Below are 25,418 nucleotides of genomic sequence, written 5' to 3' on the forward strand. Positions count from 1 at the left end.
ATTTCTTTCCAGCTTGGCCAGCGTTCTGGAGAAGAAGGCGATAGGTGCTTCCTTCCCGTCGGGTAGGGTGTGGCTGAGGACCGCTCCGATGCCGAAAGGTGATGCGTCGCAAGTTACCGTGAGTGGTAGGGTCTCGCTATACTGGATCAGGACTGCGTCTGATGTCAGCAGGTTTTTTGTTTGTTGGAACGCAGTCTCCTCCCGCTTTCCCCAGGTCCAGATGGCTGCTTTATCGAGTAGCCGGTGTAGGGGTTCCGCCACGGTCGCCTTCTGGGGTAGGAAAACATTGTAAAAATTAAGTAGTCCCAAGAATGCCTGTAGTTCCGCCTTGTTTGTTGGTGTGGGGGCTTCTTTGATGGCTCTGAGTTTCTTCCCGGTTGGGTGTATTCCGTGCCAGTCCAGGAGGTACCCCAGGAATTCGACCCTCTCGGTGTGGAGTTGGCATTTGTTTTTTTTTACTTTAAGGCCGGCGTCTTTGAATTTGCTAAGCACCGCCCTTAAACGGTTTTCCAATTGTTCTCTGTTGGCGGCTGCGACCAGCACGTCATCAAAGTAGGGGACCACTCCTTTTATTCCCTGGAGGAGCCTTTCCATGAGACTTTGGAAGACTCCTGGGGCGACGCTGACTCTGAATTGGAGTCGGTTGCATCGAAAAGCCCCCCGGTGTGTAACAATCGTTTGCGCTTCGGCTGTCTCCACATCGACCGGCAATTGCTGATACGCTTGTGCCAAGTCGAGTTTTGCGAAGACCCGGCCTCCCCCCAGTGAGTGCAGAAGGTGCTGTACTACTGGGACGGGGTAGGCGCTTTGCTGCAGCGCGTGATTGAGGGTGGCCTTGTAGTCACCGCAGATTCTTATGGAGCCATCGGGTTTGATGGGGGTGACTATGGGCGTTTCCCAGCGGGCATGGTCGATGGGTTCTAGTACCCCTTGCGCGACGAGCTTGTCTAGCTGCTCGTCGATTTTTGGCTTGAGCGCAAATGGCACTTGCCGAGGTTTGAGGCGGATTGGGGCGATGTTAGGGTTAAGGTTGAAAGAGATAGGGGGCCCTCGGTACTTGCCTAGCGAGTCATCGAAGACCTCCTGGAACTCTTTTACGAGGGTCGCTTCCCAGTCAGCCTCGTCCGTGTGATGGATGCCCGTCACCTCGATTCCCAGCGGGGAGAACCATTGCAGGCCGAGCAAGCTGGGGCGGTCCTGGTCCACGATTGTGAGTGGCAAGATGTCGGTGTGGTTCTTGAATGTGACTTTAAAATGCCCGATGCCGGCCACAGGGATGCGGTTTCCCTGGTAGTCTTTCAGGATTAGCTTCTGGTCGTCTAGTTCGTTGCGGCGGATGGTCGGTACTAGGCGCTTGATTGTGCACCAAGAGACCATGGAGAGGTAGGACCCGGAGTCCACTTCCATCTCGCAGGGCTGGTCCTCGATGCACAGCGCCACGTGTACCTTTCGGGCGTCCATGGTTGATGAATGGCCGATGACGACCGTCTGGTGGGTTTCCTCGTGCCACTGTGCTTCGCTGAGTTGTCTGCTGCGGCTGTCGCGGCTCCACCAGCTCTCAGTCTGGCGGTCTCGGTGCCTGGGGGGAGTGCTGTCTCATCGTCGGGGGCTGTTTCCTCGTCGTTGCGGGCTGTAGCTCTTTTTGTTCCGGCACACCTTGGCGATGTGCCCCCGCTTCTCGCAATGCCGGCAAATGGCATCGAGAAAATGGCATTCAGAGCGGGGGTGGTCGCCGCCGCAGCCGGCGCAATGGAAGCCCGACTTACGTCCCCTGCGGTCCCGGCGGTCGCGCTTGGTCTGCAGCCGATGGATCTCCTCGTCTTCGTCCTCGGTGTCGGATTGGGGTTCGAGGTCGCCATGATGTGTGGTTGTTTCTCAGCGGCTGGCTTCTCCGGGCTTCGCTGAGGCTGGGGTCGCTTCGTTGGTCGGTGGCCGTTCAGTCGTGTTTGCTTGTCGCATCCGGGCTGCTGACTGGCGGGTGGCCTCGGCGGCGGTAGCCTCGGCGAGGGCGTCAGCGAGGGAGATGTCGCCCTTGGCCATTAACCGGCTCTGCAGCACGGGGTCTCTGAGTCCGAGGACGACTCGGTCCCGAAGTGCCTCGTCCAGGTTGGGGAATCTGCAGGGGCCTCCCAGGTTCCGCAGTTGAGCCACGAAGTCGCCTATGGTTTCGCCTTCGCACTGATCTCAGTGGTAGAAGTCGTGCCTATGGATGAGGATGGGCACGGCAGGGGCATAATGGCGGCGCAAGATGGGCTCGAGGTCAGCCCAGTCCATCTCCTTTACATCGGCAGGCTTGGCCAGCGCCTTGGCCATTTTGAATACCGTGGGGCCACAGTGCGTCAGAAACACTGCCCGTTTCCTCTGGCCGTTGGCGTCCTTGAGGTTGCTGCATTCCAGGAACATCTGGAAGCGATCGGTGTACGACTCCCAGTCCTTGGTGGCTGGGTCGAACGGAGCGGGTGGCGGGGTGCTGGCCATCTTGCAGGTCGTTGAGCGCCATTTGCCACTTGCTAGTTGGTCCTTGCCTCACGATCCCACCCTCGTCGCCAGTGTTAGATCGGTGGATTGGGTCACATAAGAGGCGAGACGTGAAAGTGAACAGTCAGCTCTTTATTGTGACTTCAGAACAAGGACAGCTAAAGTGTGCGAGCCGCTTGGCTTTATACAGCCGGCCGGCGGCTCGGCAGCCAATGGCAGCGCTTTGAATCTCCCACGATCGGCTCGGCCAATCGCGGTAGATTCTCAGCGCTCCAGTCACAGGCGTTCAGTGAACCAATCGGGTTGCGGTCCGGGTGGACCAATCAGAATGCGAGTTTACAAGAATGTTAATACAGAACACCCCTAGATTCGGTTTCTGTGATCATTCCACCCACATTAATTGTGAGCAAGTTTAAATCTTGAATTCATGAACTTATTTTTTAAGAAGACTAAAGGTAAATATTTCAGGGCTTGCTTTCAGGCCTCACACCATGAAATAAATGGTTACAATCCTGTATGTAAAAGCCTCTACCCTACTCGTCCATAACTTCTGTGGTTTAATACTTAAATATATCTTATGAGACTAGTTTATTTCACAATATAATCTGCCCCAGTCTGCTTTAGTAAGAACACATTTTTTCTTGCACTTTTGCTATATTGGATCAGTGGGAAAAATGCAAACAAAAGCAAAATTTCTCCATTGATTACAAAGCCCTGCAATTACGGATATAAATACATTTTTAATTTTTAGCATCCCAAACATGTAGAGATAATTTCAACCACAGTGAAAGGTAAGACACCTAAACATTCACAAAGCATTATATTCCCATAAATTTGCCTAGCAAGATTTGCACAGTACTCCCTCCCTAAAACCACAAGATAAAGTAGTTTAATATATCCTGCCTTTAAGAATGTAATTGCAACAAGTAACCACACTTTGAAAGAGTGCTGCAGAAAGCTTTACTGGAACTTCACCTTAGAGATTTTCAGGCTGTTCCTTTACCCACACAACCATTGTAAATATTTTTACTGATTTCTCCTTCTATTATCTAGTAATATGACCAAAAATAAACAACTTTTTTTTCATTTGGGATTATTAAAGAACAATTTATTACTATAAAGCAAACATGCACTGCATGTATTATTCAAAAAGCAGTAAACTATAATTCAAATGCAATCAATTTTTCTTTCTGTGATTTTGACAGACTGTTTCCATGCATATAGGTCAAACATTGTTTTTAAGGGAAAAAAATATTCATACACATACATATAAATACACACAAATGATCTTAAACAAATGTGGCCAATGGACCTGTTTGGCAAATAACTTGTTGCTAAAGCCAATCCTGTGAAAAATGAGGGTAGAATTGCAAATATTTCAATCTGGAATGCCTATGAAAAGAGCAAATTGATAATGTAGTATAATGAAGATCTTTTGTCTTAAGTTCTAATTCCATCAGCCTTTCTCTCATTATATATCCTACATCAAGTTTTACAATAGGTTGGGAACTCAGAGGTTTCTTCTGATTTTGTCCATAGGGAAAAATTGTGCATATATGCAAATACTGATCATATGATATGACAGAACTATTTTTATAGCCATTTAATTTCTCTTTGATGTTCCTCAGGTAGACTGTGGTGTAGCTGCAATGATGGTGAATGCATATAATGTGTCCCAAAACTTTCCTACTCATCTTGCCCTGTTCCAGAACAGTTGGCTAGAATTTATTCCCAACATTAGAGCATTAGAATAGAATTAATTCTTATTCTCCTTTCAGCTCTCCTTGCATCTAGTTGTTGTTCAATAGTTTGAGCTATTTATGCCAGGGATAAAAGATTGAGAGGGTTCAAAATAAACTCATTTTGAATGTATTTCATAGTGGTAACACGCTCAGCCAGATATTATGATGCTCAATAATCTTCCTCCCATCCTTACTTCCATTCAGGAAGTTTAAATTGTTGTAGAAAAGTGAGGCTGAAGCCCCAAATTACAGATACTCAAACCACAACTAAAGTGGAGAGTGAAGCAATATGCAATTTATCAATGGAAGAGAAGTAGGAAATGTTTCAAGCCTTTAAGATGACACTGATATTATTCTTTAATCAACGAGATTTTTTAAAATGGTGGCTTTGTATTCAAAACCCTTTAAAATTAGTTGAAGGGAGAGGGAAAGCGGTAGCAATTTGACTGTAGATTGGTCCAAAATATAACATCCATTCAATAGAATGTAACAGTCTCATAGAATTGCCATTCAGAAGATACCCAAAATTGCTTAGCAAAGTCTGGTAGGATATCAAAAACATTCATTCTCCTTGGAGGATTCCCCCCCCACACACACACACAATATCTCTTTAGGGGCTGCAGTACTGGCTCCTTGCCAACTTTACTCCATTAGAAAACACTTATTGGAAGTCCAAAATGGATTCAAAATAAAGCATTACATATTATTAGTTGTAGAATTCTTTGTTCTACACTTCAACTTGGAAGTATGTGCATTTAGCCTGGGGCTCTGTAGGATAGGAACTTGCCGCTTTTATCAGAATGATAAAGCAACATCATCGGGTTGCACTGAAAGCTCCACCCCTATTGTACATACATGTAACATCACAATTCTTGTTTAAAAGTTCAATTCTTTAAAAAGCTCATTTTTACCGAAAAGGCTTTGTTTTAAATGATGCTTTGTTTTAAATCCAAATGTAGGTAATTATGAGAAAACATTTTTATCAGTGGGTGAAATATATGAAATAAATAAATGCATTTCTCCTAAGCATTACCTCTACCCTCACAAATTCTATGTTGCAAAAAGTAGTTTTAGCTTTCCATAATTTTCCACATTGCTAAATGTGCTAACAACACAACAAAATAAAAGACGGTGTTGAAACAATCACAGTCTAAAAAGAATTCATCTACAAACTGGGGGAAGGTTTCTAAAAGTTGAAAGATGTATACCAGGGTGTAGATTTTTTGAATTTCAGACAATTGTCCTGCTTCTACCCCAGTCATCTATTATATTCCATAGTGTAAAACAAATATTCATTTATGTTCTTTTTCAACTTGCCAGTTGTGTTGCATTCACCAGACAAAGCACTCACCAGAATTCTGAAATGAAGGGGGTGGTTGGTTGGTTGTTATGTTATGTCCATTCTTTTTTTACTTTCTTTTTTTCCTTTTTCCAGTTCCAAGAGCTAACATTCATCTGTGTCCATGGAGACATCATACCCATGCCTTAATTATAAATTAAAGTCATTCCTATGTCTTGACATTACCATCATTCACTGTTTGCCGTATTTTCAGGGGAAGTAGCTTGTAGTTAAGAACCCTTGGCCCCTTATATTATGTACAATCACACACAGAGGTCAGGGATTTCCAGCACCACAGAAATATTTAGGCATGGTTTGCAATGCTTGCTAGCCTGCAAAAGAAATGTTATTTCAGGTTGTTAATGACTATGCTGTCATGTTTATCAGAATAATTGATCATTTTCTTCCTCTTTCCAAATGTGGAGAAGCTGTTCTTAGCTTCCTGCTCCAGAAATACAGAGCCGTCCTTATTGGCAGATGATGTTGGGGTTCCTGGAATATATACATTGTGTTGATAATCCAGAGGAGAAATATGTTGTAAATACAGGGGTGCATATGGAGGGGTCCGGATGCTGTTAGGGGGACCAGATGTCTTCTTATGTTCTGTAAAACACAATTTTTTTTACTTTTTAGAGGGAAGCCCCTGGATAAAACACAGCACATCAAACACTGCCCATTTTGCAGAAGATGCTGGGTAAATGCTTCATTTTTCTAAATTATATTTCAATTTGAAGTAAGATATCCAAGACAAAGAAAATGCATCTGTAAGTGGCAGAATATAGGTATTCCTCACTTACTCACTAACTTTGAAGTTACAATGGTGTAAAAAAAAACCTTCATGGCCACTCCTTGCATTTATGACTGTCTCAGTGTCCCATGGTCATGTAATGACCATTCACATGCTTTGCAACCAGCTTGTAATAAGAAGATATAGAGACTATGGTAGTAAAAGTCTAAGTTGCAGATGTGTTATGTTTCACTTCATGACTGTAGCACTCTACTTAACAACCAAATGAGAAATACTGTAAATCATAACCCATTGCAGTCTTGTGATTTTCTGTTTAGCAACTGTAGCACTTAGCAATCAATTTTCCAGTCACAGTTGTTGTCACTAAGCAAGGACTATCTAGCTGTATACAGATAATCCTAAAGACATGGCCGTAATGGAGCCTGCCCATTGCAATCATATGTATTAGCATCATTGGGTGAAATGTGCTCAGGAGGCACTCCAAAATGGAGCAATTTATCTGGCGGCTGCCATTTTGTCTCCACCCATAAATGGCAGCCACATTTGGGATGCCACCACACAGCCCTGAGACAAACTGCTTCATTTGCTACCTTATCAAGATCTGCACAGTGCTGCAGAAGCTTTCTGCAGCACTCTGCAGACCCCATGCAGCAAAATGAAGCAATTTCTCTGGTGGCCACCATTTTGTCCCACCTACAAAGGAACGGGACAAAAATGGCAACTGCATTTGGATTGCTTCCGCTTGGCCTGGGGACAAATGGCCAGCACTCATTCTACAACATGAGGTCTGGAGAGCTTCAGAAGGGCATGCAGAGGAGGCCCAAGCACTATGGGATGTGGTGGGGGAGAGAGGTAGGAGGGTACTGCAGCAATCCTGTGGTGCGTCATAAGGGCAATGACTGAATGGCCACAGTAGCCATCATAACTTTGAAATGGGGTCATGTATAGCTTTGGGGGGTCTGTCATAATTTCAAACGTTTGTTAAATGGTGTGTCGTGCATTAAGGATTACCTGTATGTGTAAAATTATGTTTTCCTATACATATATGGATAAACACAGAGAGTAAACCTCCCAATCCATTCCATGGGCAAAACCCAATTCTCCAGAAATTTATCAATGTGTTAGGATGGTTCATCCTAAGAAGTTCAACATATCAAGAAAATGGGAGCTTCAATTTTGTTGGCAGGAAGATTACCATATATTTATTTATTTACTTACTTCTATTATTGATTTGCCTGTCTTTCTCCTATAATGTAACATAGGAAAAAAATGGTGCTCAACCATTCCCATGCAGCAAGTTCTCCTTTTACCATTATTCTAAATCAGAATATATTTAAAAGATCCCTGAATTTTGAAATCATAAAACCATCTGCACTCTATCACTTGAAGAACCAGCACCAGGTCTCTAGAAGGACATGACAGTTGTTTGCAACAAGAGGAAGAAAAGTTAATTATTTCATCCTTACCCAAAGATACATTTTGATGGTGTCCTAGCCACAGCCAGGACAGTGCCTCCAAGACTGAACTACAAATGTTGGCCATAATAGGTATCTCAAAGAGTAATTTGTCTAAAAGTCAGTTTCTGAATAATTTTATGGCATTCTCCAAACTCATAACAATCATAACAAGCGGCCAAGTTTTACTAAGATCTATTCTTGGCCTTCTGTCCCTAAACAGCCTATTCCACTTTTCAATCAGCGCCTGACATATCCTGTTCTATTATCTTGCAATTCATACTAAAGGTAGGATCAGATCAATAAGAATCTGATTGCAAAGATCATTCAAAAGTAAGGAAAGACCTGTCAATCACTGAACACCCAAGCAAATACCGGAAGCTTCCTTTCTTTTCTTACTTTTTTAAAAAATTCATTGCTTTTTAATTAATGATAAATAAGAGAGGGGAAGGAGCAAAACACAAAGATAATAGTAATGGAAACATATACATTGCCAAAAAAAAATAAAAGAAATAAAAAGTGTTTTAACAAAATGAAAGAAATATGAAAAAGGTTTGCAGAGATGTTGAACTGGGAAAAGCAGTTAAGTCAAATTGCCCTGTTTGGAATGAATAAAAATATTTTCTACAATGCCTCAATTTGCTTCAGATTTGGGACTCCTCTGTAGTTGAAACCCAGTCCTGGAATGAATGAAATATGAATATAGACATAGACATGGATACACAGAGGGAGAGGGAGGGAGGGAGGGAGGGGGAGAGAGAGAGAGAATGGGAAGCTGATAGCAAACAAATCAGGGCTAGAAACTAGATTAAGAGTTTGAAAAAAAAAAAGCTGGAGGGAATTAGGATAGGTTTTTTTTATTGGTTTGACATATGTAATTAAAAGAAAGTTCCAATGCATGGTCTTGTGTTCATAAAATGGGTTTGAAAATATGTGTGTGTGTAAAGTTTGCAAAATATTATTAAGAATGAAAGTATATATGTTAAAAGGAAGTTAAAACATTTCTGTTGGGATATTGCTTCTGGTTTCTATAAAATAGAAAAAAATAAATTTAGAATTTAGTTTGAAGATTTAATAATTATACAGTTGTAGAACTAGCTTGTAATAATTATAAGTAATGTAAAAAGTTGAGGTTTTAACCGTATTAGTATTTTACTGTGCTTTTTTTCCCCCTTTTTAAAAAAATATCCTCCGTTCTCCTTTTTAAAAAATCTTTCTTTTCATTATATTTTATCTTATAATAAACATCAATAAAACACATTTTTTTAAAAGAAAAACCATCCCAGAAGAAATCGTGACAAAAACCTTTTGTGCTGTTGTCAAGGAAACTACATAGACTTGTCATCTGAAACCCAACTCAACTAGAAGGAGATCCATAACAGCTATACATTTGTTTGCTTGCTTCCCACCATCAGTTTTATTCTTACTCTTACAACCCTGGTAGACAGGTTTGACTGAGAAATAATAGCCAAAAAGTAAGTAAGACGGGAGGTAAACAACTAAGGGAGGTTTTCATTATCTCAAAAATTACAGAAATCATTAGATTTTAGGATTCTGCAATCCAAAACTCACCAGACATTGGCGTGACCAAAGTGCACAATCTATCATGGTCTTTCTGAACTCCTTTCCAAACTTTTCCTACATCCTCTAGGCTCTGTGAACTAGAACATAAGAAATAAAAAAGAGACATATCCAGCCATAAGATAAGCACTCATAAAATATTTAGCAACTATTCTCCTAAAGATAATAAGGCAACCCTCCCCTCCCCTATAATACCTCTTCAGTATTGGTTGTTTTGATGGCAGCCAGTCTGCATTGGCCTGTTTTACCTACAAATTTAAAAACAAAGGTTTTGAATTAAATACATATCCTCAGGACAGCTTGACTACATATATTTGTTCTGGTAACCTTTTTGTGCTTTGAAAGCAATTGCTCTTGTAACAACTAAGAATGGCCTACAGCAGGACGACAAGCAAGAAATATTAAGAGACAAGAAGAGTCTTTCAAGCTCTCCCATACTAGGAAGCTTCAGCTGATGTGGAATTGCTCTACTGAAACAGAATAAACACACTACTTATCAAAGGCTAGGAGCAGCTACAAATCACCCCTCCCCGGTAAACAATTTCAAATCCTTTCTCAAAGCAGTCAGTACCAAATTCTCAGGATTCTGTAAGAGTTTTTCTGTCACCTCTTCTGGAAAGCTTCAGGGACAATACTCCAAATGGTATTGCATTCCCAACTCTTAACAAATCTAGCCAGCCTGCCAAGCGCATCACGAAATAGTTTAATTCCTGAAAAGTTCCATTCAGTTTAGCCATTTTGTACATTTCTGGTCCACAGTAGCTAAGGAAAAGGGCCCTTTTCCTATTTTCTGTCAGATCCTGAGGATCATTTGCTCCCATAAACATTTGAAATCGACCCATATATGAAGACCATTCATCTTTAGCTGGGTTGAAAGGAGTTGGTAGAGAGGGTGTGGTCATCTTTGGAATGGCCGATGCAGGTTTGCTTCAATGATGGCCACTGATGCCATGTGTCCCTTGTCCTTTGTTCTCTTCAAAACCCCACCTTAGTCACCAGTGTTAAGTTGGGGCAGGAGACACAAAATAGTGAAAACAGCTCTTTACTGGTAGACCAGTACACAGAAGTGGTCTGGCTGTCCAACAACTCTCTCTTTTACAGAGAGCTGTTCCTTGAATCTCCTGCCTGTCCTGTGAACCAATCGTTTTAAACTTTGGTTCCTTCCGCCAGGACGGCAGACTAGAGGGAAACCTTCACCTCAAGGTTTCCCTCCTAATTAACATATTCAACAGGAATAGCACTGCTATATGGGCTGCATATACTGCATGTACAGAATGCATCTTCCTGCATTCTGTTTTTTCTCTTTTTTTCTAACCTATTACATTTCTTTCGGTAATGAAAGTGAAGTACAATACAGTAACTGGAAAGTTTTCCAAAGAGATGTAATTGTTACTTTTAAACTTCCCGAATCAGCACATGCTGGCTCTTTTATCGGAAGGCGCGACTATCTTCACTGAAAAGTGCCGTATCTAAGGTGATACTGATTTCTTTCTGAACTTGTGGCGTGATTTATTCGCATACTGTATTATATCCAGTACCAGTTCCCTTCAGACCCTGAGTAAGTTGAACAAGCATGAAGAAAGCAGTCCAGGAAAAGCGAGGGTTGCGTCGTTTGTTAGAAGACAACACCTGACAGTTGTTTTGACAGATGCCCGATCCCTATGCAAGAATATGGGTTTCAAAAAAATCATCCAGCCCTCTTTAATTTGCAGGCGAATAACATGCTGGTCAGCGAAAGGGGGCGCTCTTTCCAAAGAGGGACCCACCCGCCTGTTTCCCGGAGATGGCTGAAATGTGGTGGCGTCATTCAGACTCGCTTTGGCTGCATTTCAAAGCCCGAACTCATTGCCCTAGTTTTACGCTTTCGCCTTAATTGGCCTCGTTATCGCGGGGAGCGGGAAGGGGGCGCCTAACTCGCTCGTTCGCTCGGCACCCGACAGAGAGCCAGCCTGTCGAGGGAGAGCCTTTGCCAAGAGGCGCTAAAGCTCTTCCTCTACAGGGATTTGGGGGCGCGGTTCTTGCAAAAGCCACTTTCGTCGCCTGAAAGGAGACTAAAAGAGCCCCCTTTCTCTCGTGGAAGGACAGCATCCTCGCCTCTTTTCAGCGGAGAGGATGGGGGCCGCCGGGGATCGGCTCCCCAGCCGGCTGCTCTTGCTCTGGTTTCCAATACCTGACAGGAGGCAGGCAGGAAAAGTGTGCGCCATGGAAACAAGGAGCGCTCTCCAGAGGCCCACAGGAAGCATGCAATGAAGCTTGGGGAGGGTTCTGAGGGGAAATGGGTCGGAGGAAAAAATAAACATGAGATGAGATGGATGACAGTGTTTCTTCTGCTCTATTTCAAATGTTAATCGACCGACTCTTGAATGAACAAGACAGGCAGGGAATAGGCAGAAATTGCGGGAGTCCTTGGAAGGTATAGCTGGGAATGGAATAGGAGCACTGGATCCAGAAGGACAACCCCACAATCTTCTGAGAGTAATTTTCACTGATAATTATTTCTATTAAGAGCCAGGTTGGTCTGAGGAATAAAATGCAGGGCTAGGGATGGGGAAACAGGACTTCAAGCCTTTCCTTAAGTATGGAAGCCCACTAAGTCACCTGGGGTTATTTGAGGAGAAGAGCTGGTCTAATCTATGGTGGCAACGATCCTGGAGTCCTTTCATAAATTTATGAAAGTTGATGCCTTTTATTTGTTCAAAATAGTGTTACCAAGATCCTGATTTTGGACCAGTCACTCGCTCAGCCCTAGGAATAAGGCAAGAACAAGCCACTTCTGAAAATATTGCCAAGAAACTGCCTGCACCTGTCCACATCAGTGACTAGGAGTCAAGACTGACTTGAAGGCCGTTGCGGGGAAAATATCAAATGTGCAATTATTAGATGATGTGCAATGTGAAACTATATTAGCAGCAAAGATTTTAAGAGTAAAGGGCTTTTAACGTTTTCTTGAAAGTCTTAGGAAGGGGGAATTCCCAACTTGCTTCTCCCAAAGATGTCTTGTTAAAGAATCAGGAAAAAACAACAATGTGGAAATATTAAATATACTTAAGGTTCTAGATATAAATAAACAACAACAACAATAACAACAACTCCATCTGGAAAACAAGGGCCAATGAGTTTCATCTAGCCATTAGTGTTCCCAAAGACCCATTTTTTCCTCCATCCAGCTGATCAGCCACCTGGTATAAAATGGAAAAACAGAACTGTTATCCCTGATTTAACCTGGCCAAAATGCTGAGAATGGGTCAAGGGTAATTACCTTCCCTCAGAGTGATCAAGTTAAATCTCATCTTTCCAGGAATTTCTTTCCGGTGATTGTGAGTTGCTAGGCTTTACTGAACATTTCCCAGCAAGCTCTTTGAATCAAAGAGGAATATCTCTGTCTTTATGCAAATGCAATCTCTGTATCTGTCAGTATATATGCAGCCCATGTGCAGCCCTAGCCCAACAGCCATCAGAGTAGATGGCCCATGGAACTGAGAAGAGAAAAAGGCTCTGGCACACATTTTGAAAAGGTTGTGAGAAGGAAGAAGCATATTTTAAAGTCTATTTATTAACTCTTAATAAGGAAGGAAGGAAGAAAAATACTTGATATACAAGCAGAAGAATTTAGATATGGTTTAACTAATACATTTTGAGCGAGGCAATATTTTCTCCAAGTTGTGATTGAGAATTAAGATGGTTATTACAAATAGCTGAATGATATTGATATTTCTATCTAATTTGCCATCACAGAAAATGGTTAAACGATTTGCATACTGGTTACAAAGAATCACTGGAGGCATTGGATTTTGAATATTTTTTTACTTTTCTCTACAGAGAAAATGGGTAATGTTTACTACACTATCCAATCACATTTATTGTGTAACAAAAATAAAATAAAATAAAATAATAATCTAAGTACCTTATCAGAGTGTCTGAAGAATCAGCATGGGTAGATAATCCCAATAATTTTCTGACTTGGTCATGCCAGCACAACTCATTCATTCTCCCCTCAGCCCTTGTTCTTGTACTGTAGTTTCAGAGATGGCTTTATAATTCTTCACCAGCCCTTCAGCTGCCTGGAACTCTCATTCCAGTCCTGTACCTGTCTTATTCCAGAAAGCCTTTACAGTCTTCCAGACCATTTCTGGATCAGGTAGGGGGCTCATTCCATTCTTAAGGGAGGATCTGTGTGAACATTGTCACTTCTGCCTTTCTATCACAAGATCCACCAATTAATCTTTTACAAAATATAGGTGACATACATAATTCATCTTACATTCTATTTCCATTCCAAATGTTTTCCTTGCTTTATTTTGCAACCCTTGTTCAGGTTCAGCTTGCACTGATTTTCATTTCATTTTTTTCCCCTGTGGACTTTCAGAGAGCTCCCTTATTCCCTGTGGCCCAGAAGATACTGGGAGTAAAGCAAAGGGCAATCTAAGGCTATAAAATTCTTCTGGTATAAATGAAAGGGTAAAGGGGAGCCCATTTCAGCCATTTCAAAGTGGTTTATACTTTGAGGATTTCTAAGAGCTAAAAGGGAAGTGTACCGTTCTTCCAGAGAAATAAAAACAGAGGAAAACATGAGAAGGAAGCTGGAGGTGGTTTTCATTCAAAATTTCATTGTGTGCAAAGATTCACCTTCCTCCCTAAGAAGTTAGCCTTAAACTCAAGAGGAATAAGTGCCTCCAAGCCTCAGTGCCCTAGATGTACAACTTAAGCGGTTTAATTTTTTCTTTCTGTCTGTCTCTCTCCCTCCCTCCCCCACCCTCGGGAATACCCCCCCCCCCTTTCTTTCACCGTCTCAACTCCTGGCTAGAGGAGCTGGTGTGGCCTTGCTGCCCTTTCCTCTATCAGCCTGAGACAAGAGGGGTGGAAATCAGCTCAAGACATCAGGTCACTAGGGGGAGTTTTGAGCTGACAAGAACATACCATACAAGGATATCCAACAAGGAAAATGAAAATGGACAAAGAAACCCTGTCTAGAGAATGGTGAGGGCATTTTTCAAAGAGCTGCAGAACTGCATGTATTTTATCCATGTGCTGCTTTGCACCTTCAGCCATCCTGCTTTATTATCAAAGGAAGTACTTCTTTGAAAAATAGGCTTAGCAAATGGTGATAATTTTTCCTCCTCATCCCCAGCAACCTAGACCCCTTTTTCATCTTATTCAGCTTTGGCATGGGCAGGAGTTGATTGCTCTCCCAAAGCAACCTCTCTCTCTTTTTGACACAAAGCAGTATGGCATTAATCTTAGGTGATGCCAAAAACAAGATAAGAGATGGGGACCCAACAATGGATGAGATATACAAAGAAAGCTCCAGGTAAGGCTGGGCTCCCTAAATGGAAAGAGCAGGTGCTCATCCTCTGGAAATGAGGAGGGGCCCTTGGAAGGATTCCAGGATCTGGCAAAGTCTCCTGAGCTCAACAGGACTCTTCTCTCAGCAGCGGTCCTTGGCTTGTCCAGAGAGCCTTGCTGAGGGATTCCTTCAGTTAGCAGCGAAGGAAAGACTCCGCCCGGTCCTTCTCAACTCTGCGATTGACCTGCAGGATCCCATCGCAAATGCAAGCCGGGCAATTGACTCTTAGCAAAAGTGGCGGAGCCTGAGGTTTTTATCTCAACCGGCTCCGCTGGGCTTCCTTCTCCCAGTCGAAGGGAATGAAGTGCCCCATTACTGCCCTCTCCCACAGAGAACCAGGTATCGGTCTTAAGGACCGCCGAGTCCCATTGCGCCCGAGTAAGTTTGGGCAAATAATTACGTAATGAGCCGGAGTTTTGCCTGAGCCCGATGGCTCTTTTGGGGAAAGGGCCGGGCCGCAATCTTCAAAAAGTTGGGCGAGACTGAAAACATCTCCCCCTCTCGCGAGTTGCTTTCCTGTTGTATTCCAGGTTCCGGACCCTGTTTGCCCTGTTTTTCCAGCAGGCTACCTCCCGGAGAGGGTTCCCCACCCCACGGGACACCCAAGAAGCTACCTGGTCGGCGAGCTGCCGAGAGTTATTGGCCCCTCGGGTTTTCGGGCCGGGAGCCGGCGGCAAGTTCTGAGGGCCCGCTTCGTTGTTCCTTGGAGGGTTGGGGCTGCAAGCTTTCAGGAACATGAAGTCGCTCTTGGCCGACGCAGGGCTCAGGCAGACTTTATAGCAATAGGCAGGAGGGCCTGCGCTGGCTCCGACGTCCCCGCAGTCGCCCGAGGAGACCGGCGCGTTGACGCTGCCGGAGTTCTTCAGGCGGTCTGAGGCAGGAGCCGAGCGCTCACACGAGCCACAACCGCCGCCGCAGCAGCAGAAGGCAGCGGAGCCGCCGCCCTCCCCGCCACAAGACAGCTGAGAGCAGGCATAGTCGGGGAAGGTCAGCCGCTCCTTGGGGCACTTGACCACCGTGAGGATAACGATGGCCACGAGGAAAGTGAAGGAGACGGAGCCCAGAGAAGCGATCAGGTAGAGGGTAAGCCTGGAAGAAGCCGTCTCGCCTCCCGGAGGAAGCTCGCGGAAGTCCGAGAGCACCTCTGGCACGCTGTCCACCACCGAGAGCAAGAGGGCCACGGAGGCCGAGAGCGGGGGCTGCCCGTTGTCCCGCACCTGGACGAGAAGGCGGTGCTTCGGGGCATCTTTGGCCAGGAAGGCGCGGACGGTGCGGATTTCGCCCGTGTAGAGGGCCACGCTGAAGAGGCTGGCATCCGTAGCCTGGACTATCCGGTAGGAAAGCCGCGAGTTCTGTCCTGCATCGGCGTCCACTGCGGAGACTTTACCCACCAAGTAGCCGGGCTCTGCTGAGCGAGGCACCACCTCCACAGCCACGGAACCATTGCGGGGCATGGGAGCCACGACCAAGGGCGCGTTGTCGTTCTGGTCCAGCACGAAGACGTGGACCGTGGCGTTCCCGCTAAGAGGAGGGAACCCGGCGTCCTGAGCCACGACTTGGATCTGGAAGTTGCGAATCTGCTCGTAGTCCAGGGAGCGCAGAGCATACATGTGCCCGCTGTCCGAGTTGATGGAGACATAGGTGGCCACGGGCATGCCCTGGATCTGGCCGTCCGCGATGGAGTAGGACAAGTAAGCGTTCTGTTGGCAGTCTGGGTCCAGCGCACTGACGGAACAGATCGACGCCCCAGGAGCGTTGTTCTCAGTCACATAGACGCTGTAAGAGGGTTGCAGGAAGCGGGGTGCGTTGTCGTTGATATCAGACACCTGGACTGTCAGGATCTTCTTGGTAGCCAGTGCTGGAGACCCCAGATCTTGGGCGGTGATGCTGACATTATATTCGGGCACAGTCTCACGGTCGAGTGGTGCGGTAGTTACTAGTGCATAGTAGTTGTGGAAAGACGACTGAAGCTGAAAGGGTGTATCGGTTGGGATTTCGCAGCTCACCTTGCCGTTGTCTCCGGAATCTCTATCTAGCACGCTGATTACAGCTATGACAGTACCGGGAGGTGCATCCTCCAAAACTGGTGTGGAGACCGAGGTGAGGGTCACCTCCGGTGCGTTATCATTGACGTCCAAGAGGTGCACCAACACCCGACAGTGAATGGCAACTGCCGAGGGGCCCCGGTCCTTGGCCTGCACATATAGCTCATGGAGATCAGCTCGCTCATAGTCCAATTGGCCTTTCAGGCGCACTTGCCCAGTATGGGGCTCCACGCTAAAAAGCTCCCGCACACCTAGTGGAGCGTGCCCGCTGAATGAATACTCAATTTCGCCATTGGTTCCCTCATCCAAATCAGTAGCATTGAGCTTGATAGCCAGAGTCCCTTTGGGCGCATCCTCCGGCAGGCTTACGCTGTAAGTGGACTGATCAAAGACTGGCACATTGTCGTTGGCATCCAACACCATGATCACAACTCTAGCTGTGCCCGAGCGCTCGGGGATACCACCATCCAAAGCCGTGAGCAAGACCCTGTGACTACGCTGTTGCTCTCGGTCCAGACTCCTCTCCAGCACCAGCTCTGCAAACTTGCTGCCGTCACTGCGAGTCTGCACCTCCAGCGAGAAATAACCATTAGGGCTGAGTCTGTAAGTACGTAGGGAGTTTGTGCCCACGTCGGGATCCTGTGCACTCTCCAGGGGAAAGCGGGCCCCAGGTAGTGCTGATTCTGTCACTTCCAGCACATATTCTTGCCAAGGGAACCGGGGTGCATTGTCGTTGATGTCTAGCACTTCCACTTCGATGCGATAAAGCTCAAGGGGGCTCTCGATGACCAGCTGCAGGTGCAGGAGGCAGGCCTTGCTGCTCTCGCACACCTCTTCCCTATCTATTTTCTCGTTAACAAAGAGAATCCCATTTTCCAGATTCACCTCCAGGTGCTGCTTACTCCCCGCCCGGGACGCAATACGAAACCGCCTGGCTGATAATTCGGATACATCCAGACCTAAGTCTTCCGCGATGTTGGCCACAAAGGCTCCGTGGTCCAGTTCTTCGGGTACCGAGTAGCGTAGCTGGCCAGCTGCTGGAGCCGGAGCCGGAGCCAAAGCCAAGCAAGAACTTAGCAGGAGCAACACCTCGAGTCTTCCCCAACTCGGAGCGCAGCTTGTCAAGCTCTGAGAGAGCCTTAGTTTCCCCGTACAATATTCCCAGTCCCAGCGGGAAGTCCCGCTGCCTCGATCGGGAAGAGACATCGGCGGGCTCAGAAGGGACGCGACAGAGCACTGGCTCTGGCTCTGGCTCCGCCTCAGCTGCAGCCTCCGCTCCTTCCCTTGCGCGATCGATTGACTTAGACTTCCAACTACTTTCGGTTGGCAGAGCGAGCCAGCAAAGGAGGAACCGCTTGCCATTTCAGCACCGTATTGGTGGACAGCGCCGTCGAGCCAGAGCCCCAACTGCTGCGACGACGACGACGAGTGGCAGAACGATTAACCCCTCGGTGGGCAGAAGATGTGGCGAAGAAGTAAGGAGAGCAAGACTGGGGGGAGAGGGGAGAGACAGAAAGACATCTTCATGCAACAGGCTTAACCCAGTTTTGTAAGGAGAGTGAGGGTTGGGGAGGGTGTTGTATTGTTTGCATTCAGGAACCTGATTAAGCCTATTCGATTCACAAGCTAACTGATCAGGCTGTGTTCATGCAAGACAGTAAGATCCAAAGATCACATCTGCTTAATCTTTACGTGATCTGATCAAGCATGTCCTGTGACTACAGTCATAGGGAGACTGTTTTTATTTATACCATAAAGACTCAACTTTCCAGTGGAAAAAATAGATAGGCAATGGATGTATTTCATGATGCTGACAAGGAGAAACCAGCTTGGACCCCCCTCGTAGTTGTTCATGATTCTTACATGGGATACACCTGAAAATGGCAAATCTTTCATGCACAATAACAGTATTACATTAACTGGAGCCACAGTGAAGGAAAAATAAGGCTTTAAATGTGGATTAAAATTCCTGACAGTTTTTATCTCACCTTGCTGAAATTACTGGCAAAGGAAAGATATGCACAGATTAAATCATAATAATTATATATCCAAGTATTTATGGCACTATTCATACCATAAAACATTAACCTCTCTCATAGTATCTGCATAACTGATTCAATCTAGTAGGGTTGGTAGATGGTATATTCTAGGCTCCTTTGTTTAAACAATGCCATCTATTGGGATCTTGGAAGTGTTTCCTGTAGAAGCACCTATTTTCTGGAATGAGGTTACCTGAAGAGCCAGATGACCACTCCGCTGGCTTGAAGGAGCTTTTGAAGAACTGACTTTTCTTCCAGGACTTTGGTAAGGATTAGTGTCCCAACTCCCATAACTGCATAGGCTTTTTTCCTCAGTATTTTTACTTACAGGTTTCCTAGAATCTTTGGAAGTCAGACAACAAACAAATTAAATAAATAGAAAGACCTGGGGGCCTGTATGCTCTTGGGTTCTCATAATTTTACTGAGGCTCATCTGAAAAAAAAACCAATTATAGATATAATGATTTTTGGCATTATAGCACACAAATGACTATAAGGACTATAAGGATTCAAGGATATATGGGTTTCCAGTTAAAAGTACAATCAAATCATAGCTGGAACCTGTTTCCATGATTCAACCATGATTTCCCTTAATCTCTCAATGTCTATTCTATCTTCCAACATCATATCCTTGCAAACTATTTCTCTGTATTAGGATGTCATTTCTGTAATGGAATGGCTCCAGACCTATTTGAAGGATACATTTCAGACCTTTACTGAGAGATGTTGTTTTAATTCACAAAGCATTATCATTGGAATTGGTCCCTCAAGGATTCCACTTTGTTTCCCTTGGTTTTGGTATCTATGCTGTACAAAATATTTTGTTTGAAAAGCCAGCCATGCATGAACCCAAAAAACTCAACAACTCTTTATCATGCCTTGGAACTTTTGCACTATGATAGTAGTCAGAAATTACAAGCTTCATTACTGTAGTGGTTAATTTGTGTAGATGCATGTGGTGTTATGTTTTAATGATGGCTTCAAGTAGATATTAAGTAAAATCTTGAACACTCTGAGACACGCTTTGGAGCTATAGCAGCACTACCAATTATCAGATGCATAATAGTCATGTCACATTCCATGCAGAGAAATGCAATTTGTGATTTGAAGTTGGTTTCAAGGAGGTCTGATTTAAAAACTAAAAGATCCATGAAGATTTATGCCTCAAGGCCATGCTTATGAACGATGGTAGAAGCAATCATCATTCAATTGCAATGGTTTATTCCTGCAAGGAGATAAAAATTGTGGCTTGCTGATGGTTTCAGGGGAATTCAAACATCATAAGGATCTATGAGAATCCCTAAGGATATAACTTTTACCCTGACTGAAGACATTAATTTTGCTTGGGGATTGTGGGAATTCCTCCCTTTCCACATGTTTACTTCAGTCTCAACATTAGGCTAGATTTGAGAGCCCAATGCATCAAAGGACAAATCTGCCATACCCTGACATTATGCTCTTCATGGATTTAACCTTTAACAGATGGTTAAGCTTCTACGGAATTGATTACATTTTACTGTACACCATTTTCCTTGTAATACTGATTATTATTATTATTTTAATTACTGAAGCGAGGATTATATCCCAGACAGACGGATCAAGGGTGATTCCATCAGCATTGAATCATATAGCTCCCCCCTTCCCCTCCTTTCATAACACCCATTCTTCTGGAGCCACAAGAATTCCAACTGTGTCTAATCTCATGGACTCCAGCAGCGCCCGCGGAAAGAAGCTGTTCTACAGGTTTTACATTAACCTTTTCACAGAGGGCTAGGAGGCTGAAGTAAATTGACTGCGGTCCATTGCTCAAGCTAGCACAGGGATTTATGGTGATGGGATATGTGCGTTTGCATGGAATGGTTCTTAGGCTTTGGTACTTTGAATGGTTTCCCTCTGCAAGCAGAGTAAACCATGTGCCAAAAAGACTCATTTTATTCTGACATCTCACAAACAATTGAATACTCAAAGCATTGTTTAAGCCAAGATTAGTCATTCAAGCCCATTCACAATAACCCCAATCAACCGAAATAATATACACTCTTTAAAGAAGCACGCTCATTTGGAATAAATTTGAACATTATTCCCTCAGGAATCCTTTTCTTGGACATTTTGTTTAGTGGCCTGGCTCCACAGAGAGCTGTTCCATTTCATTTCCCACATTACCATCCTCATCATTCTTTGGATACAATTTTGTCTCCTTCTCCAGTCAACCATCTCGGATCCCATTTGCAGAAGGCTGCTGGCTCACTTATCCTCCTAGTCATAATTTAGGTGGATGAAAACAACCAGGGGTGTCTCCTGGCATTAATCAAAGAATATTATGCACACAGCAGTCTTCTGAACAAAACATTCCAGAGTGCAATTTAGGGGTAAAGAAAGAAATAATCTGTAAACTATTGATTTAAGAGATTCTGAAGAAGTGCTGTGGGATTTCTTGGCTTTTTTTTTCTTTGCACATATAAATCAGGTGAGACATAAAAGTGTTCCCCAATGGTTAACAGTTCTTTCCCTCCCTCCCCCTCCATGTTAAATATTCAAAGTTTTGGAGGCATTTTCTTTCATCCACCATAGATGAAAATCACAGATCAGATAGAGAAAGGAACAAGTGAGAGGAGGGAAGAAAGTTATGCACCTCCAACATTAAAGGCTATTTTTAAAACAACCCTCACTACAGAAAAATGGAAGACAGATTGAGCCAAGATACCATCATGATGAAACTGAGAAGAGAAAGAAGCAGAATAATGGGAAACATTTCCATCCGAGGTGGAATTAAAACTTATGTACTGATCAAATTAATTTAGTAAATTAATACACCTATAAGAAGTAGCACTATTTTTGCAGAAACCTCATACATTCCTGGAACAATTTGCTTCAAGGTAGCATGCTGACATAGGGGGAAAAAAAGCAAGTCAGTCTTAACTGGTTCAATGTAACTATCCATTTTGAAGACTGAGGACATTGAAGTAGCTGCTTCTCTAAGTCACAGAATGATGAGATACTTCACACAGCAACCTAACAGTCTTAAAGCTAATTAAATATAGATGACACATTTATTAGGTGAATCCACATTTGGCCATAACATAATCCAAGAGTGCTCATCAACAATTGCTTATTAAATTGGAAGGAGATATTGAATGGGATGCTGCAATGTTCAGTCTGGAACATAGTACCATTTAATATTTTTATAATTTATTTGGACAAGGAGGTGAAGGAAATGTTTAATAAAACTTTAATTATATTCTGGAATGTTTTGGTTACAGAACTACAAAATAATAAAAGGAATTTTAATATAGACAACAGAAGATACCCACTTGGTCATCAGTGTATATAAAAACAACTGTTGAATTATAATTCAAGATCAAATAGTTTTAAGATACAAATTTCTAGTATATATTTTGTGTTATCCTTTTATATGCATATATCCACATAGACATTGAAAGGTATTTTCTAGGGTCAAAACATTTGGTACATTATTTCTCATTTACCTCTGGAAATGAGAAATTCTAATAGCTTGTGGAAAGGAATCCAGAAAGAGATATTTTAGACTGTTCTTAACAGGAATTCTTAGAAGCATATTCCCAGGCTGAATATCCAGCTCAGGTGATCCATTCTGTAAAAAAACTTCTGTCAGTAGCAGCTTCGATTATATTCAGAGAATTGCTTGTTTAGTGTGCTTTAACGCGGCTTCAGTTTGATTTTACACAAAGCTTCACAACACTCAGAAACCTATGTAAAATCTATGCAGAAACCCCAAAGGAAGTAGTTACTAATCGAAACTGGAAACAATATTAAAGAGTGTGAAATTGAAGCAATCATATGGTAACTTAATTTCCTAATCACAATAGACAAATTCAGGTTATCCATCAAAATCAGCCACCACTTATTTTTGGTTACAGCTCTCTGACCATCTGGAATGATGAGTTTTTCAGTTCTTACAAGAATGTATCCAATCCTTCTTTGAACTACATGGAAGTGTTAATTAAAATGACAAGATATAAAGGAAAATATACAATTTACAATATGCATTGTAAAAATGTGCATTACAGTGTTAAAATGCTGCCTTATCTTACTTACTGTGTTTGAAGTACTTACAACCCTGTACCTTAGGTCAGATCAGCAGTATTATCCCAGATGAAAGGCTGGGGGTGGGGGGATGAGTGAGTGAGTGACAGCGTTGCAGAAAGGAGATTTGAACCATTAATTTCCCTATTTATTGCTCAGTCTCTTAGTTACCATCCTCTGATAAATTCTCAAAATTGAAAGACAACCATGGATTAAAACATACATGGTGATTTACATTGTATTTTATTTGGGGGTGGGGGGTGTTACATGTTGGCTGCCATTAATTTTGATATGTAGAATAGTGTTTTTCTTAATTACATTTCCTTTGAAATTGCTATTTTCAAAGTGACAAGGAATTTTGTATTAGATTGGCTCCTAGATGTCCACCTAAGATTTCTACCTACTCTCAGATAATTCATGTACTCATATACCAAAAGCCATTTGAGTGCTTTAAATCAACACACGTTTGAGTCAAGTATCTATGCAACCTCCATGTCATAGAAGCCAATACCAAACATAGGCAACATTGCCATATTCTGAAAGTGTGGCCATTTGCCTTCTCTCTTTCCATATATAGTAAAGTTAGGTCCTCCTTATGCACCTGATACATGCTATCATAACCAAAAAGTGTCTGATGGTGGCAGTATCGAATTTGGTCAGCTACTATATCCTTTTCATGCACTTCCTCTTATAAACATGTACTACTGTAGTACATTATTAAAACCGTATCGTTAATTGAAATAAGTATAATGCACTTTAACATTTAATGTATCAAAGTAACAGAAGGCAACATAACAGAACAGCTGGAGTTGGAAGGGACCTTCAAGATCATTTAGGCAAACCCCCTTGCTCAAGCAAGAGACTCTATATTGTGTCAGTCAAATGGCTGTCCATTCTCTTTTTAAAAACCTCCAGTGATGAAGCAGCTACAACTTCTGGAGGCAAGGCATTCCACTGATTAATTGTTTTCACTGTCAAGATATTTGTCCTTCCAAATGAAGGCAAATAAATGTTGCAGGAGCCAATCTGTAAATGGAAGTATATAGAAATATATGGAAAACAGCAAAGAAGAAAAAGTAATGGGGGCTTAATAATAATAAACTGAGGAAACCAGACTGTGAAAAGGGGATTTGAAGGATAAATGGGGCAGGAATGAATGAATAGATAGCAAAGGCATTAATGTTTTGTGGGAAGTCTTAGAGAAGAGAACAAAATTAGGGAAGATAAAGCAATTCATGCCTGATAATCCAGCATGCACAATAATAGCCCAAACTTAAAGTGTGTCATAAAACCCTCCGGTTTCGATAAGAGAATGTGTCTATTGCAGCTGATAAGCAGCTTTGTTTCCGTCAATGTCATCAACTTGTTAAATTCTAAAGTCTCTTTGAGGCTTCTTGTCTTTATAAATGTACTGTATTAGCTGTATGTATGCCAATTTGACAAATGTCCTTGGAGTAGTTTACAGATGTAATTTATGTGCAATTTTGTGTACATGTGTGTCTCCAAATCATTTTAGAGTTCTTTTCACCTATTATTTTAACCAGAACTTCAATTATTTTGGTATATGAACAATATATTATATATTATTTGAGGTTGGCATAGACAAATAACTGCATAAGCAATTGTACTAGACAAAACATTACTGTACAATTAAACATCTTCAGTCCATTTTCTCTCCATCTCCTCTATGAGAAAAAAAAATAATTTAAAAAACTGACAGGAGAAAAGAAGGAGAATTGAAAAATAGCAATGAAGTGGTAAAGAAGAGATTTCGGTGTCAGGTAGGGAATATACAAGAAAATCCAAGAAGATTTAATTCTATACAATACTGTCTGCTATGGGAGCTAGATAAAAAGTTAATAAGTTATATTGTGCTTCATCAGCAAACAAACACTCTGCAACTGGCTCATTAATTTTTATGTCTAGGACACAAAGGAATGGAACTTTTCAAGTTCACAAATGACATTCAAAACTCCTAACAGTGTGTAATATTTTACATTCATTTCAAGCCTGCAAAGAATGCTGAACAATCCCAACCACCTGCAAGCAATTGTATAAAGACAGGCTGCCTTTGAACACCAGGCTGTGGTTTCCTATCCCTACAGGGTGTCACTAATGCACAGGGGTCAAAATCAGTTCTATGAAATACCCAAATTCTTCAACAGAGAGTGAATGGCCATAGGCATGTATAAAACAGAACAATATAAACCCATTCTTATACTGAATAAAGATCACCTATGAAATATTTGACTGGGATATTTGACCAGAAAACATTGAATTTTTTAAAAGGTATGGTTCTTTCAGTACACATGGTACTAAAGCAATTGCTAGAGCAGTGGCCTCCAACTTTTTGGGCACCAGGAACCGAATCTGTGGGGAGAGGGTTTTCTGTGGACTGGAAGGGGTGTGGTTTCATGTGCTGCCTGCATCCCATGGATGGGGTTTTGCTTGTTTGTGTGGTGCACTTTTTGGCATGCTGAGGATTGGTGCTGATCCATGGACAGGGGTTTAGAGACCTCTGCACTAGAGAGTAGCGAAACTAGAGAGAGAGAAGGTGTGTGTAGCATCTAATTGTCAGCCTTAATG

The 25,418-nt window shown here is 43.0% G+C and overlaps 1 protein-coding gene across 2 annotated transcripts; it reads right to left on the reverse strand.

Moving 5' to 3' along the window:
* Positions 1-2,844: 2,844 nt before the first annotated feature.
* LOC113436466 (protocadherin-10-like) lies at positions 2,845-24,738 on the reverse strand. 2 transcript variants are annotated; one of them, XM_087930567.1, is made up of 4 exons: positions 15,301-24,738; positions 9,538-9,590; positions 9,334-9,422; positions 2,845-6,162 (listed from the first exon to the last, which is right to left on the reverse strand). In XM_087930567.1, exons 1-4 carry the CDS (start codon positions 18,091-18,093, stop codon positions 5,906-5,908), a joined length of 3,192 nt encoding a protein of 1,063 aa, XP_087786693.1. In that variant the 5' UTR covers positions 18,094-24,738; the 3' UTR covers positions 2,845-5,905. The 2 variants fall into 2 exon arrangements, with proteins under 2 accessions (XP_087786693.1, XP_087786694.1); XM_087930568.1 differs by lacking the exon at positions 9,538-9,590 and having other exon boundaries at positions 6,032-6,162.
* Between the last annotated feature and the right edge of the window lie 680 nt (positions 24,739-25,418).

The sequence above is a fragment of the Pseudonaja textilis genome, chromosome 3, assembly GCF_049901715.1.
Source record: "Pseudonaja textilis isolate UNSWEBS1 chromosome 3, rPseTex1.2, whole genome shotgun sequence".
NCBI lineage: Eukaryota > Metazoa > Chordata > Lepidosauria > Squamata > Elapidae > Pseudonaja > Pseudonaja textilis.

Bases quoted from the DNA above. Each gene is read 5' to 3' on its own strand.
- LOC113436466 (XM_087930567.1), bottom strand. From the start codon at position 18,093: ATGGCAAGCGGTTCCTCCTTTGCTGGCTCGCTCTGCCAACCGAAAGTA. The intron at 9,423-9,537 runs GTATTATAGGGG...CTTATGTTCTAG, and splicing joins AAACAACCAATACTGAAGAG to TTCACAGAGCCTAGAGGATG. The intron at 6,163-9,333 runs GTGAGTTTTGGA...TGTGTTTTACAG, and splicing joins TTTGGTCACGCCAATGTCTG to AACATAAGAAGACATCTGGT.